General features: G+C 41.9%; 1 protein-coding gene across 1 annotated transcript in view; it reads right to left on the minus strand.

The window, feature by feature from the left end:
- elna (elastin a) overlaps positions 1–26,429 on the minus strand; it is a 125,109-nt gene that overhangs the window by 13,873 nt on the left and 84,807 nt on the right. The window contains exons 24-46 of the mRNA XM_084065218.1: positions 25,464–25,583; positions 24,793–24,891; positions 24,290–24,370; positions 23,654–23,803; positions 23,035–23,133; positions 15,541–15,567; positions 15,387–15,410; positions 15,006–15,101; positions 14,185–14,211; positions 14,045–14,068; positions 13,730–13,807; positions 13,177–13,317; positions 12,920–12,979; positions 10,912–11,034; positions 10,079–10,114; positions 8,684–8,752; positions 7,146–7,172; positions 6,677–6,691; positions 6,524–6,553; positions 6,249–6,275; positions 5,180–5,206; positions 4,534–4,584; positions 193–522 (exon numbers count right to left, since the gene is read on the minus strand). Of these exons, the coding sequence (XP_083921344.1) occupies positions 193–522; positions 4,534–4,584; positions 5,180–5,206; positions 6,249–6,275; positions 6,524–6,553; positions 6,677–6,691; positions 7,146–7,172; positions 8,684–8,752; positions 10,079–10,114; positions 10,912–11,034; positions 12,920–12,979; positions 13,177–13,317; positions 13,730–13,807; positions 14,045–14,068; positions 14,185–14,211; positions 15,006–15,101; positions 15,387–15,410; positions 15,541–15,567; positions 23,035–23,133; positions 23,654–23,803; positions 24,290–24,370; positions 24,793–24,891; positions 25,464–25,583 (1,761 nt within the window). The remainder of the gene's footprint in view (positions 1–192; positions 523–4,533; positions 4,585–5,179; positions 5,207–6,248; positions 6,276–6,523; positions 6,554–6,676; positions 6,692–7,145; positions 7,173–8,683; positions 8,753–10,078; positions 10,115–10,911; positions 11,035–12,919; positions 12,980–13,176; positions 13,318–13,729; positions 13,808–14,044; positions 14,069–14,184; positions 14,212–15,005; positions 15,102–15,386; positions 15,411–15,540; positions 15,568–23,034; positions 23,134–23,653; positions 23,804–24,289; positions 24,371–24,792; positions 24,892–25,463; positions 25,584–26,429) is intronic.

Here is a 26,429-nt window from a genome sequence, read left to right on the forward strand (position 1 = left end):
CATCAAAAGTAGCAGATCCGCAAGCTCGAAACGCGGGGCGAAGTGACACGTTTAGAGCTTGTAGATCTGCTACTTTTGCCGCTTTTGAATTTGAATCCTGAAAAGTAACAGTTTTGGACAAGTATCCACCCGACAGAGACGATATTAAGCAGGGGGGTCCTCAAAAGGTTGAGAACCACTGGTATAGCATACCTGGGGGCTTCAAAGGCTTAGCTGCAGGTAGGCTTCCAGCACCTCCAACCCCGGTGCCCCCAGCCCCAGCACCGTAGGGAACTCCGGCCCCAGCACCGTAGGGAACTCCGGCCCCAGCACCGTAGGGAAGTCCGACCCCGGTCCCGGCCCCAGCACCGTAGGGAAGTCCAGCACCAGCACCGTAGGGAAGTCCAGCACCAGCACCGTAGGGAAGTCCAGCACCAGTACCGGCACCAGCACCGTAGGGAAGCCCAGCGCCGTATGTCCCTCCAGCACCTCCGTACGGAACACCAGCGCCATATGGGACTCCAGCACCACCACCATACGGAGCTGAAGAAAGCACAGAAAAAGATGTGATTGAAACACATCAGCTAAAATGTCAATAACTCACATTTCTCTGCCTCCTTGCCTCCTCCGTGACCCGGAAATTCCTTCGCGTCACCACTAATGTTAAATTGGAGGAGCCAAGAGCGAGGAGGCTCCCCAAGCCTGCTTGGAGTGAGGATCAGCGAGGAGGATACATCAGGTCAGTGGTTTTCAACCCTTTTCATATAAAGGTCCATTATTTATTTGAGCCACGGACCATCATTTGATGAGATGACTCTGACTCTGAGACTCTAAGACCCAAAACTTAGAATATTTTGTTATCGTTGGATAATATTTTGCCCACAATTCCATGCTGTATTGATGTTGGTACCATAGGAGAGATAACAGGCAAATGTTGATCAAAATATCAATTCTTTAATTAAGTAATGCAGATGTTTAACAATTATTTATTATCTCTTGAGAGCATAAAATGAAACCATTTGGTTTAATTTTACGCTCTCAAGAGTTAAAGATCTATAAGGGTCCATTTGGTTACCAAATCTCCATCATTTAGCTGGGGACCACCTGGAACCCCCTCAAGGACCACTGGTGGTTCCCGAACCACTGGTTGAGAACTACTGCTGTAGATAACTGCTGTCGCTTCATAATGACACTGACTGAGCGAGCGTATTCTCCTTTCCTTAAAGAAGGGGTCTTCAATGTTTTTCAGGCCAACGGCCCCTTAGCAGAGAGAGAGATGAAGCAGTGACCCCCACTACATATGGTATACAATTGTGTTGCAGATTAAACTTTTTCATCGATTTCGTAGATAGCTTCGTTGACTATCATCAGCGTTGTGTAAATCAATGTTTTTTTTTTACATTTACATTTAACCACTTAAACCCTCAACACTAAGTAAACTTAACATTAGACTCTGTACTTGCTCCTTTTAAAAAACAGACTTTTGGATTAACATCATTATGTACAAACTAGGACTATTCTGTCACAGTCGAATAATGGATTCATTGGACCAATTGGTCTTAGTCAATCAACACTTTGTGAGGTGATTATCATTTTTATGCTTTTTTCCATGCTGAATTAAATATATGCTAAATGATGAGCACATATCTCATAAACTGTAGCTATCCTACTATAATTCTAGTAAGCTGACGGTGGGTGGGTGGGTGGATGGGGTCTTGGGTCTCCGATCAAACTGCGCATGCGTCGTTGTGTGCCAGGTTTCGCGAGAGAAACAAGCAGCGAGGTCTATGAAAACGAGGCCAAACCAAACGAACCCTATAACACCAACATTGGCCCTAAAGCGCTTACAATCGGCGGACATGGCAACACCGACTCTACACCATAGACCCCGCCCACTCTCTGCTGTGGAAAGTAAACACTCCAGATTTGTTTCCCCACACACGATGCACATTAGCTCCATAAAGAACGGTTCTATGTCGTTCTCTTCCAGGATCGGGGGAACGTCCGCCAAGGCTCCGCTGTTTACCCTTTTGTATACATCGTATCCCAAAACTAATGGTAGATTCTAAACCGCACGGATGTTTAAGGTTTGGTCGGCTGCATAATATTTTAGGTCGCCAGCGAAACTACCCGTTTAAATCGCTTATTTAGTCTGTGGCCATGTCCCATTGTAGCCAAACCGGGAGCAGTAGTGGCAGCGGACGTAGGGTTTTTTTCCGGGTTCAATGGGAAACATGGCCACAGGTTTCGCGAGAGAAACAAGCAACGAGGTCTATGAAAACGAGGCCAAACCAAACGAACCCCATACCACCAACATGCAACCTGATAATAATGTCCAAAGCATGTCTGTGTATGTTTACATCCATTACTGTGTTGGCGTTAGTTGGGATTAATGTTTATTAGCCAAACCAAGTTACTATGAGCCGTTAGCGTGATGCTAAGCTAACGGACGTTTGGCGCTAGCATGCGGCTAACGCTAATGCTAACGTCGTCATCGTGACTTAATCAACAATGTAAACATTTCATCAACACACTTTATGAACCTTACTGTGGTTAATATTATCAGTGCTACCCAAGTAGTCCATTGAAAAGTATTATTTTGGTGTATTTTGTGTATTGTAACTTGGACACTGTAACTTAATGGTAGCTGGGGCGACGCGTTGTTGGCTCATGGTTCAGAATGCCTCATGGGTATTGTAGTCATTTTCTGCTATTTCGGTTCTACTGTGATAGACTGTGCTACATTACCTGCTGTTTAATTGTGAATCATATATGCTATGAATATATGGTAATACAATGTTTATTTTCCTGTATTTCCAGGTTTATGACCTGAGTCATCTATGACCTGTGTGTCATCTGTGTGTCCAGTACTTTGTACTGTGTTGGTTAAAAAAGACAAAACACGAGTTGTGACAAAGACATGTGATTCTCTGATTAATGTTGTTAGTGGTGTAAAATGCCATCAAAAATATACTCAAGCCTGCTGCAGGGCAACAGAAAATAGCAAGCCTATTTTGCTCTTTTATATAGCAAATTTTTATATATATACGAGGGGACGCGCGCCCTTCACCGGGTATGGTGAAGGGCGCCCTTCACCGGGTATGGTCTAGTAACTTTTAATTCTACCAGTCCATAGGTCAGTAGCCAGTTATCATGTCGGGGCCCCATATCAGACTTTTACAGAGCCATATCTGGGCCGTATTGGGCCATATCTGAGTCCTTATGTATATACTTTGTCCACAACAAAGAGTCAAAATAGCCACGCTTGTAGATACGCTGTTGAATGTTGAATTATTTTAGAAACCTTGCATACAATAGGGACCCCAGGTTAATGCTGTTGATTGCGACTTACAAGACTGAACTCAGACAACACGGGAGGTACCCAGGCACAAAAAGGCATGATGCTGTATGTATTTGCATATTTTACCAGCTGCATTATGGATTCACGTTGGATCATTAAATCCTACATCCAGTCACATGAACGCACATGGGGATTATAGAAGGATGAACTATGACCTTTGAATATGTTATGCATTTTTCACAACGACAGCTATGAAGTGGTGAATTATGACATGAAGGCTTAGAAAGGATCATGCAACGATTACATCGATTAAGTCGTGTGTGTGTGTGTGTGTGTGTGTGTGTGTGTGTGTGTGTGTGTGTGTGTGTGTGTGTGTGTGTGTGTGTGTGTGTGTGTGTGTGTGTGTGCGTGCGCGTGTGAGAGAGTGAATGTGTGTTTAATCATTTATTCAAACCACACAGAAAACATGCTTAGAGGACCAAAGGTTAGCATTATGCAAATGAATCTCCCAACATATAATCATAATTCATAGAGTGTTGTCATATTGGGCCTTGGGGCATTAAAGAGAGACAATTGATGATGACTGCAAGCAATCACTGTAAGTCTATTGATTCATGTACATAAATGATAGATGGTTTTGCAGTCAATAACGACATAATGTTGAATGTTGTCTAGAATATATCAAATTGTGGTGAAGATAAGATGATTCAAATGTTACTTTAAGCAATCTGTATGCTAGAGCATTCTAATGCTAGATTTTAGTCTAATTCTAATATTACAAGTACATCTGCCGTCAGGGTAGTCATGCAAGCCAAAATTCAGAGGGGGCCCAATTAGAGGTGTACCGTAGGTCTTCCCCCGAAAAATAAAATAAAATAATGATGCCATTTTCTGCTGACATGCTGAGATATGCTGACATTTACATGACATTTGACATACTGTACTGTATGCAGTATATTCAAAGTCTTTGGAGGGATTAAGTAAATCAGTTTTTCATAGCTCATGTCAATTATTTGGTTATTATAAATGACACCCACCTATTCACTAGCTTATGCTGCCACCTATCTAGAAAAGGAGCTAAATCTCGTCTTAAGGGGCATAAATTCATATATATATATATATATATATATATATATACACACACACACACACACACACACACACACACACACACACACACACACACACACACACACACACATACATTATATACTTGAGCAGAAAATTGAAGGGCAGATATTAGACATCCTTACCTGCTGGTAGATAAGGTTTAGGTGGTTTGCCCCCTGTCCCAACACCCACACCTGAAATAACAGTGTTGTGTGTTGGTTTCCTTAAGGTTGACTTGTACTTAGTTGCGCGCCATGTTCACTGAAAATATCAGATCTACAAGCTCACAACGCGTCGAGTGTGACGTGTTGTGAGCTTGTAGATCTACTCATTTTGGTGCATGACACAGGGCGCAAGTTTACACTACAGAAAACAAGGATTACAGTTTTACAAGGTGCAGTGACATAATGAGACATAGTTGCTAGATTTGTAGTTTGTCACCACTATGTGGTCAGCTAATGCATTACACCTAGTTAACTAATTTCAAAAGAGCTTCATGATGAGAAATTCATGTACGTATGTATGTATATATATACTGTATGTATGTATATATATATATATATATAGTGTATGTATGTATATATATAGTGTATGTATGTATATATATAGTGTATGTATGTATGTATGTATGTATGTATGTGTGTATATATACTGTATGTATGTATGCATGCGTGTGTGTGTGTGTGTGTGTGTGTGTGTGTGTGTGTGTGTGTGTGTGTGTGTGTGTGTGTGTGTGTGTGTGTGTGTGTGTGTGTGTGTGTGTGTGTGAGAGAACGACTGCTACTGTACCTCCTGGTTGTTGCACCCCGGTACCAACTAAACGAGGAAGATTATTACATTACTGTAAGTATCATATTCTCAATGAACACAATGGGTTTAATTTGGAAACATTCATCTGATTAGTTTCTTGAAATAATGATTTTTGTGTCATGAAACCAAAGAAATAAATGTACCCACGTTCAGAAATGTTGTTTATATGTTTGGGAATTTCATATTTTACAAACCAGATTATGGGAAAAGACAGAAACACAGAAAAACATTTCACCTTCATGGTTAAACTATACAAACTTTGGAAGAAAATACAAGTATGTATCTATACCTAAAGGCCTATGTTATTATTTTTTTTCTTTCAGAAAACAGAAAAAAATGAACCAAAACAAACAACATGATATTTCTTAATCATTTCACCCAAAAGGTTTATAACATTATATAACTATTTACATACAAATAACACAGTCTGTCAGTTATGTAACATAAGAGGACAATTTGTGTTTTGACTTAGGCAATTGTAAACCTGACTTAGGCAATTTACATTGTCTTTGTGAGGGCCTACACACTTTAGAGTCATTATACTACTGGGGTGGGAACAGCAGGATCTTTTCAATAAGGATATAGGTGAATTTACCAGAGGTGGCCAGTGTTATGAAGAGCTAATTTAGGCAAAAATATAATTATTCTCAAAAAATGACTTACATTACTTTAAGAAGGTGACGGTATGTTACATTGAAGTCCTCTAAGACAGCAGGACATGTAGTTTCATTTTAATTCATGTCAATTCAATGATATCATATTGATTTCACTCATCATTTTAATGATAATTCCATTATCAGTCCTTTTTTTTTAATGTTACAATACGCTAATGACATGTTCATTCGATGCATCAATGTGCATGTTTTTAAACGTAGCCAACACTACTGTACTGTACTGTACACTGTACATTATGTTTTTTAGTTTTTTTTAATAAGGCTTAGTTTTAACATTGCACAGCAAGGCAGTGTTTGTCTCAGGTACAGAGTTGAGAACAACAGATGACTACAGAAAAAAAGGGAAGACAATTAAGTAATTAAGTAACACTTACTAGGTTGACCTTGACCTGTTGTACCAACTGGAAAAAAACAAAACAAATGTGCAGGTGATCAGTTAACTTTCAGCATTAAATGGACTGAGAGTGAGAGAGAGTGAGACAGTGAGAGAGTGAGAGAGAGAGAGAGAGAGAGAGAGAGAGAGAGAGAAGAGAGAGAGAGAGAGAGAGAGAGAGAGAGAGAGAGAGAGAGAGAGAGAGAGAGAGAGAGAGAGAGAGAGAGAGATTTCAATTCAATTATCACGAAAATAGATTCAAATAATCTCTCTTACCACCAGAGGGTGCTGGAACGCCAGCTCCACCTATATAATATGAAACACATGCAAGCGATCAGTTTGACTTTAATAATGTAACTGGACACAAATTAAACAAAATGATCTTAAGTTGAATGGGGGAAATGCATAATCAAATGTATGTTTGCTTACCAACACCTGTTCCACCTGTAAAAACAAACCAACACAGGCAACAATGTATGGTAAATAGATTTCATACCATATCCAATATATTATTTGTTATGAACAGAGTCTAAAAGAGTCTATATCGAAGAGTGTAAAAGTCCTGCTAGGAGCCCCTAAAGTCTGTGAGGCCACCGTCAGGGGAACATGAAGGTGGACAGCAAATTACATGGCAATCCAGCAGACGCACGCACGCACGCACGCACGCACGCACGCACACACACACACACACACACACACACACACACACACACACACACACACACACACACACACACACACACACACACACACACACACACACACACACACACACACACACACACACACACACACACACACACACACACAGTTCTACTACTGCATTACAGTGTTTTTACTGTGCATTACAAATCAAATGTAATATTATTATGTTATTATTATTATTATTATTACTCACCACTAGGCTGAACAACTCCAGCACCAACTGTCAAAGCAACCAGTAATGCAAATAAGATATAATTAGTTGAGTCATACTAACAAATGAATTAATCAATTATAAGAAGTACAACAGTCAATTTTACTTACCGCCTGGTTTTGCTGATATAACAGAACAAAAAAAGAAAAGTAAAAAGAACAATTAGCAAGATTTGTCCCACAGTAGAACATACTGTACAGTAAACATACATATGTTGTTACTTTTACACATCGCATACAATGTAACTGTGGTTAAAAACATAAAGTCAATATTATAGATTAATAAATGTGGAAATGACAATAACACACTTTGCAACAAAATGACTAAATGTTTTTACTTGCCTGTATAACACAGTATAGACATAAGAGAAAACAATAGATGGAAATTCATGTCAGAAACCACAGACACACAAAACTACATTCTACTGTAAAGGTCATATTCTAAAGCAGGGGCGCACATGTGCTGTATAAAAACTGTACTTTAAATCAAACTTCTATAAAGTTCCTATGCCGCTTTCATTGTAACAATGGTTTCAGTGAGATGACATTTCAAACATTACAACTTTACAAAAATGGTTAGATCCCCTGCGATAGAAGTTTAAGAAATACTACAGCTACTCAGGGAAAAACAGTGAAAGAATTGTACATTACATAATAGTACATAATATTTTTTGTGAAGGAATATCACATTCCAGATCAAACCATCACTATTTGTTGGGTGGAGAGGATTAATCAATTATCAATTATTATTAATGAATTAATTAATGATGAGCAACAAGCACAGCGAGCAGTTAGTATAGTAAAGACAAAGTAGTGTGCAAGGAAACTACTGCTACTGCAAGTCAAAGTTTAGCATAACATGACATCTGACAGTTGAGGACTGGCTGACTACATATCGTACACAGTATCTCTACAACTGACATGTATAGATGCTCTTAAAGCTCCATCTGATCAGGAATTTGACAATTCATTCCATTAGGAATTCGAGAATGAACGTGCTTTTGGCAGAATTTCACAAAAAATCAAGGACAATGCATAAAACAAGGTCAGATGTTATGAAATGCTGAAATAAGGTAAAAAAAAAAAGTAATACTAAACCTAATAATAATACAATAAGAAACCATATATTATTCCTGTGTTCTAGGAGTGTCAAATCAATATCGCAAGAAGCTTGCAAAATCATGCAAGCACGAACAGATCTCTCACAGAGCTAGAAACTGGAGAACTAAGACTTGCATCTGTAATTCTACGAATGTATAAAAGGTGGCACCATGCCATAGGTTCCCAAACTGGGGCTCGGGACCCCCAGGAGGGTCCCCAAATAATTTGTGGGGGTGATTACCTTTTTTTTCAGCCCACTCCTATCCCCCCAAAAATTCTCTCTTTGGTTTCTGGCTTATATGGGAGAATTGTTCATATTCATAAACTTTGATTGGGGCAGTCCTAGATAACAGGAATGACATTATGAGAATTCTTAAACCAAGTAGTTGTTTTTTAAACAAATTCCACTTTGTTGCAAACAACAAGCCTTACTGGGCTGTGGGACCTCGGGGGCCTTGCCAGTTGTGGCATTAGGCGAGGGTTCAACTTCTGCCAAAAGACAACAGGTTCCAATTTGATCATACAGTTGCATGAAAAAGACACACAGAGTACAGGAGACTCACACACACACGCACAGGTAAAAGCCATTGCTGCACTTCCAATAGCAGGGGGAGGATACAAGCTAAAGGAATTTAATTGCTGGTAGCAGTAGCATTACAGATAGGTCACTTTTTTATTGGGACAGGTGCGGTAAAAAGTAAAGGTAATATAGGAATGAGGGCAGAGTGCTGGTGCAATGCGCTCAAATGCTCAAACCACGGGTTGGGCCGCAATTGCCAGACAGCAGTGGGTAGGAATGCTACAATGGTGGGTTAGCATTATTATGCTAAGCCTCTGTCTGTATACTGCTCAGGTTGTGGTTTGCTGGAGAAATCTTTAAGAATGGTTAAAAAAAACAAAAAACAAATGAGAAATAAAGGCATACTTTGGATGTTAATAGCGATTATTATATTACTTATAATAAGACTATTATTCTGTTTAACATTAGCTTCATAATGCACATCCGTTAATTGACAATTTTATTATTAGGGGGTTCTAGTCTGAAGGGCTGCAACTGTATTGTTATAGGGGTCCAAGCATTTGAAGCAGCTGAAACCCTATTGTATCTGTAGCTCAGCTAAAAGAATAGCCTATGGTTCTCAGAAACTGTAACAGCTTCCAAATTTATCAGATAGGTTGGAAATCTCAACCACTACACAGGCAAAATAAATATACTGATTGGCTGGATGGTGGCGCTGAAACAATAAACTTTCATTTAGCCCTATAACTTTTTAATCGTAAGTTTCGCAAACAAAATTCCTCCATTTCAATTTTTTTTTCGGAAAAATACATTTTTGACATCTCCTACCTAAACTGTATAAGTCTGATTGATACTCAATCTTTTGTGAATCATTATTGGACAAACCCCATCACAACTGACACATGACTTGATATCTTACTTAGATTTTAAGATATTGACCGATAGTGACCTTCAAAGGGGCATTGATCAAAACATAAATAGACCAAAGTCAACAACCGTCATCAGAAAATGTGCAAGATATGTTTACATAAACAACTGGGGGGCACTACAAATGAAAACACAAATACTGATAACCCAGATTAGAGTATAAACGTTTGTCCAACATCACAAAACTCACAGGATATGCTTCATAACACTGTTGAACTATGTGTGTAAAATTATTTTAAAATAGCCCCCTATGGGGCGCCATCTGTTCTTTGGCCTTCTACATTCCTGTATGCACATTCATTTAAAAAGTCATTACATTGTTTTGGGGTGAAATGGTCTTGTCAACAACTATTTTAACTTCACTGTACCTGGGGCAGGCGTAATTTCAGGATATAGCTCTTTTCCTATAAAAGAAAAAAAAAGGTTATGCAACATGTCCAAGATGGGTCACACTTTCTGGTTTAGTCAGAAAATGGTTTTATTTTGTAGAGTGTACGGTTTTCCGATCGCACCTGAGGCACTAACTGCTTTGTTTGGTTGCTCCGAAGCTTACCGTACTCTGTTCAACAGACTCTTATTTTGTATACTTAGCAAAGAGAATAATTAAGCAGAGTGGAAGACTTCCACGTTCCTTGTTTCACAAGATGGCTTATTGAGTTTGTATTATTGATACACCTTGAAAGGCTGCATTGCAACAAACAAGGATATTTAACAACATTTGAGTACATCTGGGGCCCTATCACGGGTCATCTGGACTCTGCTGTAATGACTGCTCTGCTCTGTGTTAATGTGTCCAACTTTTGAATTGTGGTACTTACGACTAATCATCATGATACTGTAGGTTAATGAAGCATGTTTACAATCATAATGGTCAAAATTGTACTCAAAATTGTACTCTTAGGGCCAATGTCCACTAAGATGTTTTTTTTTCTGAGCGCAGTTAAATTGCTGCGTGAATGCCAGCAGCATGGCGTAGCGCTGAGCACTTTTTTTGCACTGGGGCGTTCGTTCGCGCGTGCCATTTTTATCTGCTTGAAGCTGCTTGAAGCTTGAGCTGAAATCTTTTCAACTTGGGCGTTTGGAAGCGTTTTTAGGCGAGCGCTTTGGCGTTTTCAGCTGAGAAAAAAAACCTCAATGGACATAGCCACTTAATACTTTACAGATCATGTAGTAGAAACCACACACTAAAGGTGTACTGTACCTGGTTTTACAGCGGAGGGCACCCCTGTGCCAGTTAAAAGTCCTCCACCACCCAGATCTGCACCTGGTGTAGCTCCCGGCGCAGGCAGTCCTACGCCTGTGATGCCCGCCCCACCGGGCCCACCTGAGGACACATGTCATTTTTTACCTTCATGGAAGGGGGCTTAACCCATTAAGACCTGAGGCCGATTCTAAAAATGTCTTCTAAATCCTAAATCCTTGCTATATCAGTGCTCAAACGTATTCATGTCAAGGACCCCCAAAATTATGCATTTGGCCGCGGACCCCCATCTCAAAATATTTGTGAGGACAGCAGCAAACAAACATGTACTATTTTACCTTCATTGAATGCATTAAGTGACTTTTGTTGAAACGTTAAAGTTCTATATTGTTGCTGTCGGGCAGAAACCTTGTATCTCCACATTTGCACTTTTTGTGTTTTTTCGTAAATGAATGCCCTACTTGATCATACTACACAGCAGCACACAAAAGCATCGCGCCACATTTCGTGCTTGCAGATCTGCTACTTTTGCTATTTTTAACAGTTTTGGACAAATGAGGTTTCCACCGACAGATTGTTCAGTAACAACGGGGTCTCCGTCTCTGTGTGTAATTTCTAAACAAAAAAATATATTTTCAGGTCAGGATATACATTTTATCCCATCAGGAGAGAGATCTCCACAAAGATAAATTACATGTATCCGCTGCAATTTTATAGTAAACTAGAAAAAGTGCTCCTCGGAGCACAGGTCTCTGCCAGGTCAGGTACAGTAGGTTATTGTGGCCTCCTGGTCGCGCTATAATAGGCCAATGTGAAAAGGGTGGCATTTCTTCTTAGGCCTTTCACGGCAATTGGACACTGCATTCATGATTTGAGGCATTTTGTTCGAAAAATTTGTTTTGCTAAATTAGACCTGTTGGTGGCGCTATAACAGACCAATGTGAAAAGGTTGGCATTTCTTCCTCGGCCTAGTGGGAATGTGCGTGCAAAATTTCACGGAAATCGTCATGATTTGAGGCATTTTGTTCAAAACGAACCAATCCTGAAGACTTTGGAGGCCACTCTTAGCCAATCAGGATGGAATATGGAAAATCAGACAGATCCGTGTTGATCAGATGACTATGACTATGTGTACCGATTAGCGCGATGTTTGGACAAAATCTGTAGGAGTAATGTCAAAAAAAATGTTTTGCAAAAATCGGCCTCCTGGTGTTGCTATAACATAGCCTGGTATCCAGCCTGCTTCGCTACGTTCGGCGGACTTTTTTTTCTCTCTTCGCGAAGAGAGAAAAAAAAGTCCGCCGAACGTAGCGAAGCAGGCTGGATACCAGGCTAGCTATAACAGGCCAATCTGAAGAATTTGGGGCAGAGGTTATGAATTGGCATCCAGGGAGTGTGTGTGCACAGTTTCGCAGCGACCGGGCCAACCGTGGCGGAGAATAGCTGCTCGCAGACAGATGGACACACGAACGGACACACGGACATACGGACGGACGGACAGGGTGCAAAACATAGTCTCGGCCATGCCTTTCGGCCTGGCGGAGACAACCAGTTCCAATTTTGTCTGCTAATTGTATTGTTTCATCACACATCAGACAATGACTTCATCCGACCGTCATTGTTGTCACTCAGACGCTTGGAAAACCAGGCCTTTCAGTTTTCACTCGGTAGTAGTCAGTGTGCTTTCTCAGAGTGTATTTCCAACTCCAAAACATGTGTAATAGGGGGGCACCTGGGGTGGCCAGTCAGATTCCAGGGTGGGCCATGCCAGGCCACGTATCCCCTGGATACGCCACTGAACTGGGATACAGACCCAGTACAGTAAAATTCTCAGTGTTAAATCATTCATATTTAACTCAGAGAGCGTACAAATGTAATCAAATGACCCTTCCGGGGTCCATTTGGCTGCATTTGTACAGTCTCTGAATACATTGAAAACAAAGTACTGGGATCAACTGTTTTGATGGCAGCTTAAAGCTGTCACTTTGCCATTTTAGTTATACTGTACCTCCAATTCCAGTTCCAGTTCCAGGGACCACTCCTGCACCTCCGACACCTGGAGCCACACCTACAACAGCAGGGACATTTTTAATATCAGTTTGTCTATAGGGAAAACCAGTTAACTGAATAATTGTAATTGATGTCTACAGGTTTACACAAGTAGAACTTTCTGTCATTTTAAATAACTTTATCACTGAAGCGAAGCAACAAAATTATATCAAACACTTACTTTACATGTGAATTAATATGTCAGATATTCATTACCATATTTAGCAGCCTTGGCAGCAGCAGAGTATCCTCCACCTCCTACTCCTCCTGGCACTCCACCTGGAACTCCTCCTGGAACTCCTCCTGCTCCTCCCAGTGCTCCTTGACCTCCTAGACCTGCTCCTCCTGCTCCCAGACCTGCTCCATGCCAGATAGAAAATGTGTTATTAGTGTTGTGAATTAATTCACTGCAGGGCTACAACTATCCATTATTTTCTAAGCGATTATTCTACTGATTACTTTTCCACTTGTTTGTAAACCTATTCATTTTAGTCAATAAATAGGTCATGTAGTTTAAAAGTTTGATTTCAGATGTTGCTACTTCCAGACCATCCGTTTCTTCACCTCGATAGGGCATCCAGAAGAGAGACACGTTGACAGGCTGTCACTCATAACCTTGGACTCAATTTATTGCACTTAACGTTGTAGAGACTAGTATAGTGTCGACGCAGCTGTTGTGAATTTAACCTCAAGTACACCAGTGTTGCTTTACTTGTGCAGTACTGTACATGCCTAGTGCCTACATCAGACTATGTGTTTGGTCTGTTACCGTATTTAGCAGCCTTAGCAGCGGCGTATCCTGCTGCGCCTCCCAGTGACCCTTGACCTCCGAGACCTGCTCCTGCTCCTATACGAGGAGGAAGAGGAAGAGGAGGAAGAAGAATAAGAAGAAGAAACATAACCATATTTTAGAGGTTTACCAGCAGCACCTGGAAATCTAGTTATAGTGCTTGGTGAGGTTAACATTATGTGTGGTGTATTCAAAATGACACTTAGGGACAGGGTAGCTATATAACAACTATAGAAATAACAAGTCTGACAACATTCAACATTATATCTGACACGTCTTGAATCACATTCTCACCATATTGAGGCAGAACACCACCAGCTGAAACAAAAGCCAGTGCCATAAACATTAGCGTCAAAACTAATCCGATTTGTAATGCTAATCAATAAATATGTTATAAAAGTACTACCAGTGTAGTACTCGAGGATGATGCTTACCAGGAAGTCCGCCCGCCCCGCCAGCTCCTGTAGCACAAAACAAACAAAAAGTACATTGGCTCTACTTGATCTGCTCTTTTTTCCCTCTACACCATCTCTTCACCGAAAATAGATTTACAAAGCGCACAACGCATCGCTGTCAATAAATAGGTCATGTAGTTGAAATGTTTGATTTCAAATTTTGCAACTTCCATACCATCCGTTTCTTCACTTCGGTAGGGCATCCAGAAGAGAGACACGTTGACAGGCTCATCACTCATAACCTTAAACTAAATGTATTGCACTTAACTCATTCACTGCCAGAATAAAACATCGTCTATAGCCGACCTTGCCAGCGATTCTGAGCATTTTCACTAACGTTTGAAAAAACATAAAATATTATTTTTCACAACGACCCATCCACCGATCACTTTAAAAGATGTAGTCTCGTAGAATCGGGGAAAAAGAAGCGTGCCATCGCAATCATCCGTTCCATAGTTATTGGCAGATGAATGTAGACTGTTTTCGCCAAAAAGCAACAGAAAGCACTCATAGCAGAGAAAAAGGCATTCTTCCAAATCCATTAGAATGGAAGTGAATGTGGCTGTTTTTTTTTGCTATAATGTGATTTGCTGCTTCACTGGGAGTCAAATGGTGACTCATAGGTTTGCAAAGAGCGCCATCTAGCGTCTAACACTGAAAACACAAAAACACATCAAACACGTCATTGGCAGTGAATGACTAGTGCCGACCTCCAGTGTTGTGAATTCAGCCCGGGTACACCAGTGTTGCTTCACCCATACTGTAAATGCCCATAGTACATCAGATTTAGATTCTGTTACCGTAGCCTTTAGCAGCCTTGGCAGCGGCGTATCCTGCGGCGTATCCTGCTGCTGCTGCTTGCTGTGACCCTTGACCTCCCAGACCGGCTCCTGCTCCTACGAGGAGGAGAAGGAGGACATGACGGGGACAGGGTAGCTATACGACAACTACTTTTTAGGATTTATTTATTGAGATTGATACAGTATTTGTTTGCAGTATTTATTTATTCTTTTACACATTTTTGTTTTAGCTAGGAGAAACATAGTTTTTCTGAAGCTGCTTGCAAATGGAAAACAAATGAAAAATAAAGCAATCTATCTGACTAGAAACTAGAAATAACAAGTCTGACTGTATGACAACATTCAACATCATATCTGACACGTTTTGCATCACATTCTCACCATATTGAGGCAGAACACCACCAGCTGAAACAAAAGCCAGTGCCATAAACATTAGTCAAAACTAATCAGATTTGTAATGCTACTGTAATCAATAAATATGTTATAAAAGTACTACTATAATAATATATGTGTAGTACTCGAGGATGTTGCTTACCAGGAAGTCCGCCCGCCCCGCCAGCTCCTGTAGCACAAAACAAACCGCATTAAAACATGTGACCTTTCTGTCTGCAATATGATTTTCGCCATCGGATGAAATTGTAATCTTCAACGTTTCGATACTGCTGGATCTTCTTCAATTCCTGAAGATATGGCAGCCTCTGTACCTGTTCAGCTATGGCAGCCTCTCTACCCGTTCAGCTATGGCAGCCTCTCTACCCGTTCAGCTATGGCAGCCTCTCTACCCGTTCAGCCTCTGTACCCGTTCAGCTATGGCAGCCTCTCTACCCGTTCAGCCTCTGTACCCGTTCAGCTATGGCAGCCTCTCTACCCGTTCAGCTATGGCAGCCTCTCTACCAGGAGGAGCGAGATCCGATACCGACCTCGACGTTGCCATGCCATCGTCGCGACGCTACTGACCGTCGGTTGTTCGGTCGGTTGCGTCGCGACGCTACTGACGGCGACGCGACGCAACCGACCGAACAACCGACGGTCAGTAGCGTCGCGACGCAACCGACCGAACAACCGACGGACCGACCGAACAACCGACCGACCGACCACACCAGGCAACGTCAATTTCCATCCGATCCATCGACCTTATCTGCGCTCTTCTGGCGCAGCCCCCCCCCCCCACCTGTCCCCCCCACCTGCGTGACCCCCCCCCCCCGGGACCCCCCCCCCGGGACGCCCCCCCGCCCAAGGGGTGGATAGTAATAATTGTATATTTTGCGCATTTGATCCAGAGTAGTTGAGATTTGATTCGGCCATATCTTTCTGAATGTAACTTGTATTTTTATAATTGTATTTTTTATATGATCTGTAAAGTTTATATTTTCATTTGCTACCAGGCATGAATTCATTATAATTTATTATATATATTTTTTCCTTATTTTCTTTCTTTATTTACACGTGCGTAATAAACGAAGCATTTTGAGATTTTATCCGCCCAGATCTTTATGAATTTTACTTGAATTATTATAATTTTAATGTTTATATGATCCGTACATTTTATATTTTCATGTGGTATCAGGCATGAATTTATTTTATTATTTTATTTCATGTATTTACATGCGCGCAATTACACGCATCTAACTATTGGACTCAGCTCTGGGGACACGGTGCGGCTGCAGAGTTTACCTTGCAACATATATGATAGAGCAACTTAAGTGCCTGCAGAACTTAATAATATAAGCACACTTATTCTCCAGGCAGACAGACAGAAACAGTCTGTCTGTCTGTCTGTCTGTCTGTCTGTCTGTCGGTATATTATGTTACGAGCGACCAGAGTCGCTGTCCTGGCGGAGACCGCGGAGTCCTTCATGCCACCAGGCAACGTCAATTTCCATCCGATCCATCGACCATATCTGCGCTCTTCTGGCGCAGCCCGCGCTCTTCTGGCGCAGCCCCCCCCCCCCTTTCAGCCCAAGGACCCCCTGAGAGAGAGATGAAGCCGGGACCCCCTCTATATAAGCTCACAACGTCTTGCGCTTTGAGACGAGCTTCTAGATCTGCTTGTGGATGTGTCTGAGTATATTATGGTGGAGAAATTGAGGCTATTCAAGGATTATTATTATTATTATTATTATTATTATTATTATTATTATTATTATTATTATTATTATATATTATATATTATTATTATTTGGTCCCTGAGTCGAATCGACAGCAGCTATATTTATTTTATTTTAATGTCAATAAAATGTATTCTCTAAATATTATAGGCTACTAATATTTCCTGAATGAATTAACTTGGTAAATAGGGTCGGGATGACATGTTGCTATAGTCATTAATTACCCCAACCAACATCAAAGTTACCGTGCATTATCATTAAATCAAATAAAAGTTTATTATTACATCTGTCTTGCCTGTATGTCCTTTCACGAAAGCAATTGGCACTACTTTATTTAGTGTCCAAGCATTTGGAGAGATTCAGTTTTAACCTATAACTCATCTCTGAAGTGTCTATGTTACTTCTGTGTATTAATTATGAGTTGATTAATACTCAATACAATGATACATGTTGAAATGTAACTTTCGGATTCAGCGCGCATCATGCGCTGTAATTTCTCCTTCACTTTGCTGCCCAAAAATAGCTGATCTACAAGCTCACAACGCATCAGCGGGACGTTTTGAGGAAATCCGATATTTTTGGAGAAGCTCTTCTGTCTATTTAAATGTTCTGTATGAGTCATAATAGTAGCCTGGTTATTAATCTACAATCACCATTTAACGCCGTTGATGAAATGACTGAGCGCGTGTCTGAGCGCATGTCAGGGTGTGTGTGTGTGTCTCTGTCTGTCTGTCTGTCTGTCTGTCTGTCTGTCTGTCTGTCTGTCTGTCTGTCTGTCTGTCTGTCTGTCTGTCTGTCTGTCTGTCTGTCTGTGTGTGTGTGTGTGTGTGTGTGTGTGTGTGTGTGTGTGTGTGTGTGTGTGTGTGTGTGTGTGTGTGTGTGTGTGTGTGTGTGTGTGTGTGTGTGTGTGTGTGTGTGTGTGTGTGTGTGTGTGTGTGTGTGTGTGTGTGTGTGTGTGTGTGTGTGTGTGTGTGTGTGTGTGTGTGTGTGTGTGTGTGTGTGTGTGTGTGTGTGTGTGTGTGTGTGTGTGTGTGTGTGTGTGTGTGTGTGTGTGTGTGTGTGTGTGTGTGTGTGTGTGTGTGTGTGTGTGTGTGTGTGTGTGTGTGTGTGTGTGTGTGTGTGTGTGTGTGTGTGTGTGTGTGTGTGTGTGTGTGTGTGTGTGTGTGTGTGTGTGTGTGTGTCTATCTCCAGCAATGTACCGCTTGCCTACAGCTGCCCGCCCCTAAACCCACAAAAATATACAATATAGAGGGGGTCCCTGCTTAATCTTTCTCTCAGCTAGGGGGTCCTTGGGCTGAAAACCCTTGTGACAGATGATAGCCGTTTGAAAATCGCGCAAGAATTAACAGCTAAACTGTTGATAAATAGATAGATAGACAGACGAACAGACAGACAGACAGACAGACAGACAGACAGACAGACAGACAGACAGACAGACAGACAGACAGACAGACAGACAGACAGACAGACAGACAGACCCAGGCCGTGGGAGGCACTCAATCACACTAACCGATGCGCTTTCTTAATTATAATATATAAGAATAATAATTATAATAATCCTACACTTCGCATATATGAATTATTATATTATGACCATACACTAACCACTTCCGACCTATGTTATACGCTATTTGAAAATAGCAGATCTACAAGCTCACAATAACGAAGCTTGTAGATCTGCTATTTGTTGAATAATCACCGCGTTGGGACCGCGTTGGGGGGGTGGCAGCTGTACCGCTGGAGATAGATAGATAGATAGATAGATAGATAGATAGATAGATAGATAGATAGATAGATAGATAGATAGATAGATAGATAGATAGATAGATATTTAGATAGATTTAAAGATAGACAGACAGACACACAGACACGCCTTTTTTTAGGGTAAGTTTATTTCATTTTTCATTTCTGAAACAGCTCCATTGGCAGCGCAAAGGTGGAGCTTGGGGGTCCCTAATAAAACCACCAAAAAGGTTAGACTACAATGGGCTATATATATGTAAAGTCGACGTTGTGTATTATTATGTTACGTGCGTAATTACGCGCGTCGCAAAAATCTGATTGATATCGTTAGATAAAGTTCATAATTAAATATAATATATTCATGACTGATACCAAATGAAAATATAAACTTGAAAGATCATAGAAACATTAAAATTATAAGAATTCAAGTACAATTGGCAGAGATATGGCCTAATCAAATCTCAACCGCTTTCTGTCCCCTGCACAAATTATGCTGACCTACAATAGTTATGAGTGACCCCCTGGGCTTGGCGGAGGGGCTCCGGGGGGGGGGGTCGGGGTGGCACGGGGATAGCTTGTGGGGGCTAGCCTACAGTGGGATGTAGTGGGTGGGGGGGGGGCACGCAGGTGTGGGGGGGGGGGGGGCTGCGCCAGAAGAGCGCAGATATGGTCGATAAATTGACGTTGCGGTGCCATGAAGGATCGACTCCATGGGTGGCCACCGACGGAGTCAACCAACGGCGTCGGTTTCGTCGGTTGGCTCTCGACGGCGTCGGTTGCGTTGGTTGTGCGTCGCAACGCCACCGACGCCGTCATTAGCGTCGCGCCGCTACTGACGGCGTCGCTACTGACCGACGCAGTCAGTAGCGTCGCGCCGCTACTGACGGCGTCGCTACTGACCGACGCCGTCGCGACGCACAACCAACTTAACCGACGCCGTCGAGAGTCAGCATAATTTGTGCAGGAGACAGAGAGCGGTTGAGATTTGATTAGGCCATATCTCTGCCAATTGTACTTGAATTCTTATAATTTTAATGTTTCTATGATCTTTCAAGTTTATATTTTCATTTGGTATCAGTCATGAATATATTATATTTAATTATGAACTTTATCTAACGATATCAATCAGATTTTTGCGACGCGCGTAATTACGCACGTAACATAATAATACACAACGTCGACTTTACATGTATATAGCCCATTGTAGTCTAACCTTTTTGGTGGTTTTATTAGGGACCCCCAAGCTCCACCTTTGCGCTGCCAATGGAGCTGTTTCAGAAATGAAAAATGAAATAAACTTACCCTAAAAAAAAGGCGTGTCTGTGTGTCTGTCTGTCTATCTTTAAATCTATCTAAATATCTATCTATCTATCTATCTATCTATCTATCTATCTATCTATCTATCTATCTATCTATATAACTATCTATCTATCTATCTATCTATCTATCTATCTATCTAACTATCTATCTCCAGCGGTACAGCTGCCACCCCCCCAACGCGGTCCCAACGCGGTGATTGTTCAACAAATAGCAGATCTACAAGCTTCGTTATTGTGAGCTTGTAGATCTGCTATTTTCAAATAGCGTATAACATAGGTCGGAAGTGGTTAGTGTATGGTCATAATATAATAATTTATATATGCGAAGTGTAGGATTATTATAATTATTATTCTTATATATTATAATTAAGAAAGCGCATCGGTTAGTGTGATTGAGTGCCTCCCACGGCCTGGGTCTGTCTGTCTGTCTGTCTGTCTGTCTGTCTGTCTGTCTGTCTGTCTGTCTGTCTGTCTGTCTGTTCGTCTGTCTATCTATCTATTTATCAACAGTTTAGCTGTTAATTCTTGCGCGATTTTCAAACGGCTATCATCTGTCACAAGGGTTTTCAGCCCAAGGACCCCCTAGCTGAGAGAAAGATTAAGCAGGGACCCCCTCTATATTGTATATTTTTGTGGGTTTAGGGGCGGGCAGCTGTAGGCAAGCGGTACATTGCTGGAGATAGACACACACACACACACACACACACACACACACACACACACACACACACACACACACACACACACACACACACACACACACACACACACACACACACACACACACACACACACACACACACACAGACAGACAGACAGACAGACAGACAGACAGACAGACAGACAGACAGACAGACAGACAGACAGACAGACAGAGACACACACACACACACACACACCCTGACATGCGCTCAGACACGCGCTCAGTCATTTCATCAACGGCGTTAAATGGTGATTGTAGATTAATAACCAGGCTACTATTATGACTCATACAGAACATTTAAATAGACAGAAGAGCTTCTCCAAAAATATCGGATTTCCTCAAAACGTCCCGCTGATGCGTTGTGAGCTTGTAGATCAGCTATTTTTGGGCAGCAAAGTGAAGGAGAAATTACAGCGCATGATGCGCGCTGAATCCGAAAGTTACATTTCAACATGTATCATTGTATTGAGTATTAATCAACTCATAATTAATACACAGAAGTAACATAGACACTTCAGAGATGAGTTATAGGTTAAAACTGAATCTCTCCAAATGCTTGGACACTAAATAAAGTAGTGCCAATTGCTTTCGTGAAAGGACATACAGGCAAGACAGATGTAATAATAAACTTTTATTTGATTTAATGATAATGCACGGTAACTTTGATGTTGGTTGGGGTAATTAATGACTATAGCAACATGTCATCCCGACCCTATTTACCAAGTTAATTCATTCAGGAAATATTAGTAGCCTATAATATTTAGAGAATACATTTTATTGACATTAAAATAAAATAAATATAGCTGCTGTCGATTCGACTCAGGGACCAAATAATAATAATATATAATATATAATAATAATAATAATAATAATAATAATAATAATAATAATAATAATAATAATAATCCTTGAATAGCCTCAATTTCTCCACCATAATATACTCAGACACATCCACAAGCAGATCTAGAAGCTCGTCTCAAAGCGCAAGACGTTGTGAGCTTATATAGAGGGGGTCCCGGCTTCATCTCTCTCTCAGGGGGTCCTTGGGCTGAAAGGGGGGGGGGGGCTGCGCCAGAAGAGCGCAGATATGGTCGATGGATCGGATGGAAATTGACGTTGCCTGGTGGCATGAAGGACTCCGCGGTCTCCGCCAGGACAGCGACTCTGGTCGCTCGTAACATAATATACCGACAGACAGACAGACAGACAGACAGACAGACAGACTGTTTCTGTCTGTCTGCCTGGAGAATAAGTGTGCTTATATTATTAAGTTCTGCAGGCACTTAAGTTGCTCTATCATATATGTTGCAAGGTAAACTCTGCAGCCGCACCGTGTCCCCAGAGCTGAGTCCAATAGTTAGATGCGTGTAATTGCGCGCATGTAAATACATGAAATAAAATAATAAAATAAATTCATGCCTGATACCACATGAAAATATAAAATGTACGGATCATATAAACATTAAAATTATAATAATTCAAGTAAAATTCATAAAGATCTGGGCGGATAAAATCTCAAAATGCTTCGTTTATTACGCACGTGTAAATAAAGAAAGAAAATAAGGAAAAATATATATAATAAATTATAATGAATTCATGCCTGGTAGCAAATGAAAATATAAACTTTACAGATCATATAAAAAATACAATTATAAAAATACAAGTTACATTCAGAAAGATATGGCCGAATCAAATCTCAACTACTCTGGATCAAATGCGCAAAATATACAATTATTACTATCCACCCCTTGGGCGGGGGGGCGTCCCGGGGGGGGGGTCCCGGGGGGGGGGTCACGGGGGGGGGGGGGTCACGCAGGTGGGGGGGACAGGTGGGGGGGGGGGGGCTGCGCCAGAAGAGCGCAGATAAGGTCGATGGATCGGATGGAAATTGACGTTGCCTGGTGTGGTCGGTCGGTCGGTTGTTCGGTCGGTCCGTCGGTTGTTCGGTCGGTTGCGTCGCGACGCTACTGACCGTCGGTTGTTCGGTCGGTTGCGTCGCGTCGCCGTCAGTAGCGTCGCGACGCAACCGACCGAACAACCGACGGTCAGTAGCGTCGCGACGATGGCATGGCAACGTCGAGGTCGGTATCGGATCTCGCTGTCTCTCCTCTCTACCCGTTCAGCTATGGCAGCCCTAAATTAACCTGCTACTGTACCTCCTGGTCTTAGGAATCCTCCTCCACCTAGCGCTCCACCACCAGCGCCCGGCACACCGTAACCAACCCCTGTCTGGCCACCAGCACCGGGTCCGAGACCTGCCAATAACCATGAGAAAACATGACCCTCAATGAGAATACAGATACATTGAATTGTTAGTTTTTTTCATGAAGGAATACTATATTTCATACTTTGTCGTATGACAGTGCAAAAGTAGTGAAAATGGTCAATCTACAAGCTCACAACGCGTTGGCGATGTGACACGTTGCAAGCTTGTAGATTGGCTGTTTCCGCTACATTCCAAATCATTTTTTTAATTGTCACCTATGTGCCTAAAATAGGGAGGCGAGGTTTAATGTGGGTAAATCTGTTAGTGGGTTTCATAAATATTTAATTTAACCAATGGTAAAGTAGGCTATTAACAGGAGCTTGTCACTAAATAATAACTATTGGAACACAGGTCATTTTTTTCCATTTCCTGAAAATAATGGTAATGGTTTTGGACATACAAGGTTTCTGCCTGACAGGAACAATAATGCTAACTAGCTAGCTGGGCAGACAGTTCAAAGTACAGTGCAAATCAGATCTTTAATATGACTTGACTGTTTGTCTGCATACCGTATTTAGCAGCTTTGGCGGCAGCAGCAGCAGCACCTGCACCTCCCAGGCCTGCTCCTGCACCTCCTAGTCCCAGGCCTGCCCCGGTACCTCCTGCTCCTAGGCCTGCTCCTCCTGCTCCCAGGCCTGCTCCTCCTGCTCCTAGCCCTGCTCCATTCAAAATAAACATGTAAAGTGTGTAAATTAATCAACATTGTATACACAAACTGCATTAAAACATGTGACCTTTCTGTCTGCAATGTGATTTTCGCCATAGGAAGAAATTGTAATCTTCAATGTTTCGATACTGCTGGATCTTCTTCAATTCCTGAAGAAGAACCAGCTGGATCGAAACGTTGACTAAGCAATAGAACGAGCTGAGATACCAGTGTTGCAGACGTATTCTTTTTTTTACTGTTGATCATTGTTTGCACAGCACCTGGGTGAGATCGGATGTGCATGCACATTTGTTATGTAATCTTAAAGGAGCATACCAGCGGTCAGGCATGTTTAGTCCATTGATCACAGTATGATTCATGGTATGGGCCGCATGGCTTGTGAACCGTTAAGCTACCGACTTAATTACTCCAGCGTTGCTTTAGTTTACACAGAAAACAACTACCGTACATCAGACATCGGATTGATTACTTCTGGTACCGTATTTTGCAGCCTTGGCAGCAGCGTATCCTCCTGCTCCTCCCAGTGACCCTTGACCTCCCAGACCTGCTCCTCCTCCCACTAAAAGAAGAAGAAGAAGATTAAACATAATATATGGAAGGTACCAGCGCCTGGAAATATAAGAAAATAATTTTGTGGCAAATTCAGTTTCCCCCACTGCTATGATGAGCTTCTGAAGCCTAATTTATACTCCGTGTAGTGTGATACTGTCGCTTGCAGACATGAATTGATCTGGCAGTTAGGGGGTCAAGTGTCTTCCTCAGGGACACCTCGACACATTACCGGGGCTCGAAACTTTGGATCTTCTGTTTCCCAGGCAGCCTCTGTACCCGTTCAGCCTCTGTACCCGTTCAGCTATGGGAGCCTCTCTACCCGTTCAGCCTCTCTACCCGTTCAGCTATGGCAGCCTCTCTACCCGTTCAGCTATGGCAGCCTCTCTACCCGTTCAGCTATGGCAGCCCTAAATGAACCTGCTACTGTACCTCCTGGTCTTAGGAATCCTCCTCCACCTAGCGCTCCACCACCAGCGCCCGGCACACCGTAACCGACCCCTGTCTGGCCACCAGCACCGGGTCCGAGACCTGCCAATAACCATGAGAAAACATGACCCTCAATGAGAATACAGATACATTGAATTGTTAGTTTTTTTCATGAAGGAATACTATATTTCATACTTAACTTTGTCGTATGACAGTACAAAAGTAGTGAAAATTGTCAATCTACAAGCTCACAACGTGTTGGCGATGTGACACGTTGTGAGCTTGTAGATTGGCTGTTTTCGCTACATTCGAAAGAAAATGTAACATTTTCACCTATAAAGAAAAACATCACATGGATGCAACTGGGACCTAGAATATGCCTAAAATAGGGAGGCGAGGTTTAAAGTGGGTAAATCTGTCAGTGGGTTTCATAAATATCTAATTTACAAAATGAGATGGTAAAGTAGACTATTAACAAGAGCTTGTGACTAAATAATAACTACTATTGGAACTCAGGTTATTTTTTTCTAATTCCTGAAAATAATGGTAATGGTTTTGGACATTCAAGGTTTCCGGCCTACAGAAACAATAATGCTAACTAGCTAGCTGGGCAGACAGTTCAAAGTACAGTGCAAATCAGATCTTTAATATGACTTGACTGTTTGTCTGCATACCGTATTTAGCAGCTTTGGCGGCAGCAGCAGCGGCACCTGCACCTCCCAGGCCTGCTCCTGCACCTCCTAGTCCCAGGCCTGGCCCGGCACCTCCTGCTCCCAGGCCTCCTGCTCCTAGCCCTCCATTCAAGATAAACATGTAAAGTGTGTGAATTAATCAAGATTGTATATTTCAAAAGATGTGTCCAACAACCGTGAAAAAATATCACGTGAGCAGTGCACTTCTAGGAGAGCGGCTCAAAGCCTCTGCCTGAAGACCAACGCGTTGCAATGAGACACATTGTGAGCGACGACGACAAACAACGCAGAATGGTTCTGATGTCTGAATACACAAATCTAATCTCATGACTTGTAAATAACAGTGTGGGATGACCTACAGATCAGACTAGAGGAACATATCAGATTTTCCGGCGGTCTGAACAAAGCCCCAGACTATTTCTTTGGCAGTGTGTGGTTGACCTTCTATTTTTGGATGAGTCCCAGCACCTGTGTCAACAATTGACATCATCAGAGTGCAGATAGCACCCATTCCCCACCTAGATTTGGTTCAGATCAGAGAGCCTCTTTCAAAGCGAATAATTTTTTCCCATTGAACATGATCAAGTTTTGTAGTCATCTTGGCAACACCAGGGAGGATTTGGATATATTTTACAACTTGTTAACATTGTTTAAAACCAAACCAACACGGTTGCTACAACTAACACTGTTGTGACGAAAAAGAGACCTGATTCAGAAGGCAAAGCTCACGATCTACCGGTCATTGTTTGTTTCTGCTCTCAACTATGGTCATAAAATGTGGGTCATGACCGAAAGAACACAATTGCATCGCTCTCACTTATTGGGATAAGGTGAGAAGCTCAGTCACCAGTGTTGCCAGATCTTGTATGGGGGGTCCCTGGCACAAAATGTTTTCAGTGGGGCAGCGGCGGACTGGCCATTTGGCATACCGGGCAAATGCCCGTTGGG

Source organism: Gymnoscopelus microlampas, assembly GCF_963454915.1.
Source record: "Gymnoscopelus microlampas genome assembly, chromosome: 8".
Lineage (NCBI taxonomy): Eukaryota > Metazoa > Chordata > Actinopteri > Myctophiformes > Myctophidae > Gymnoscopelus > Gymnoscopelus microlampas.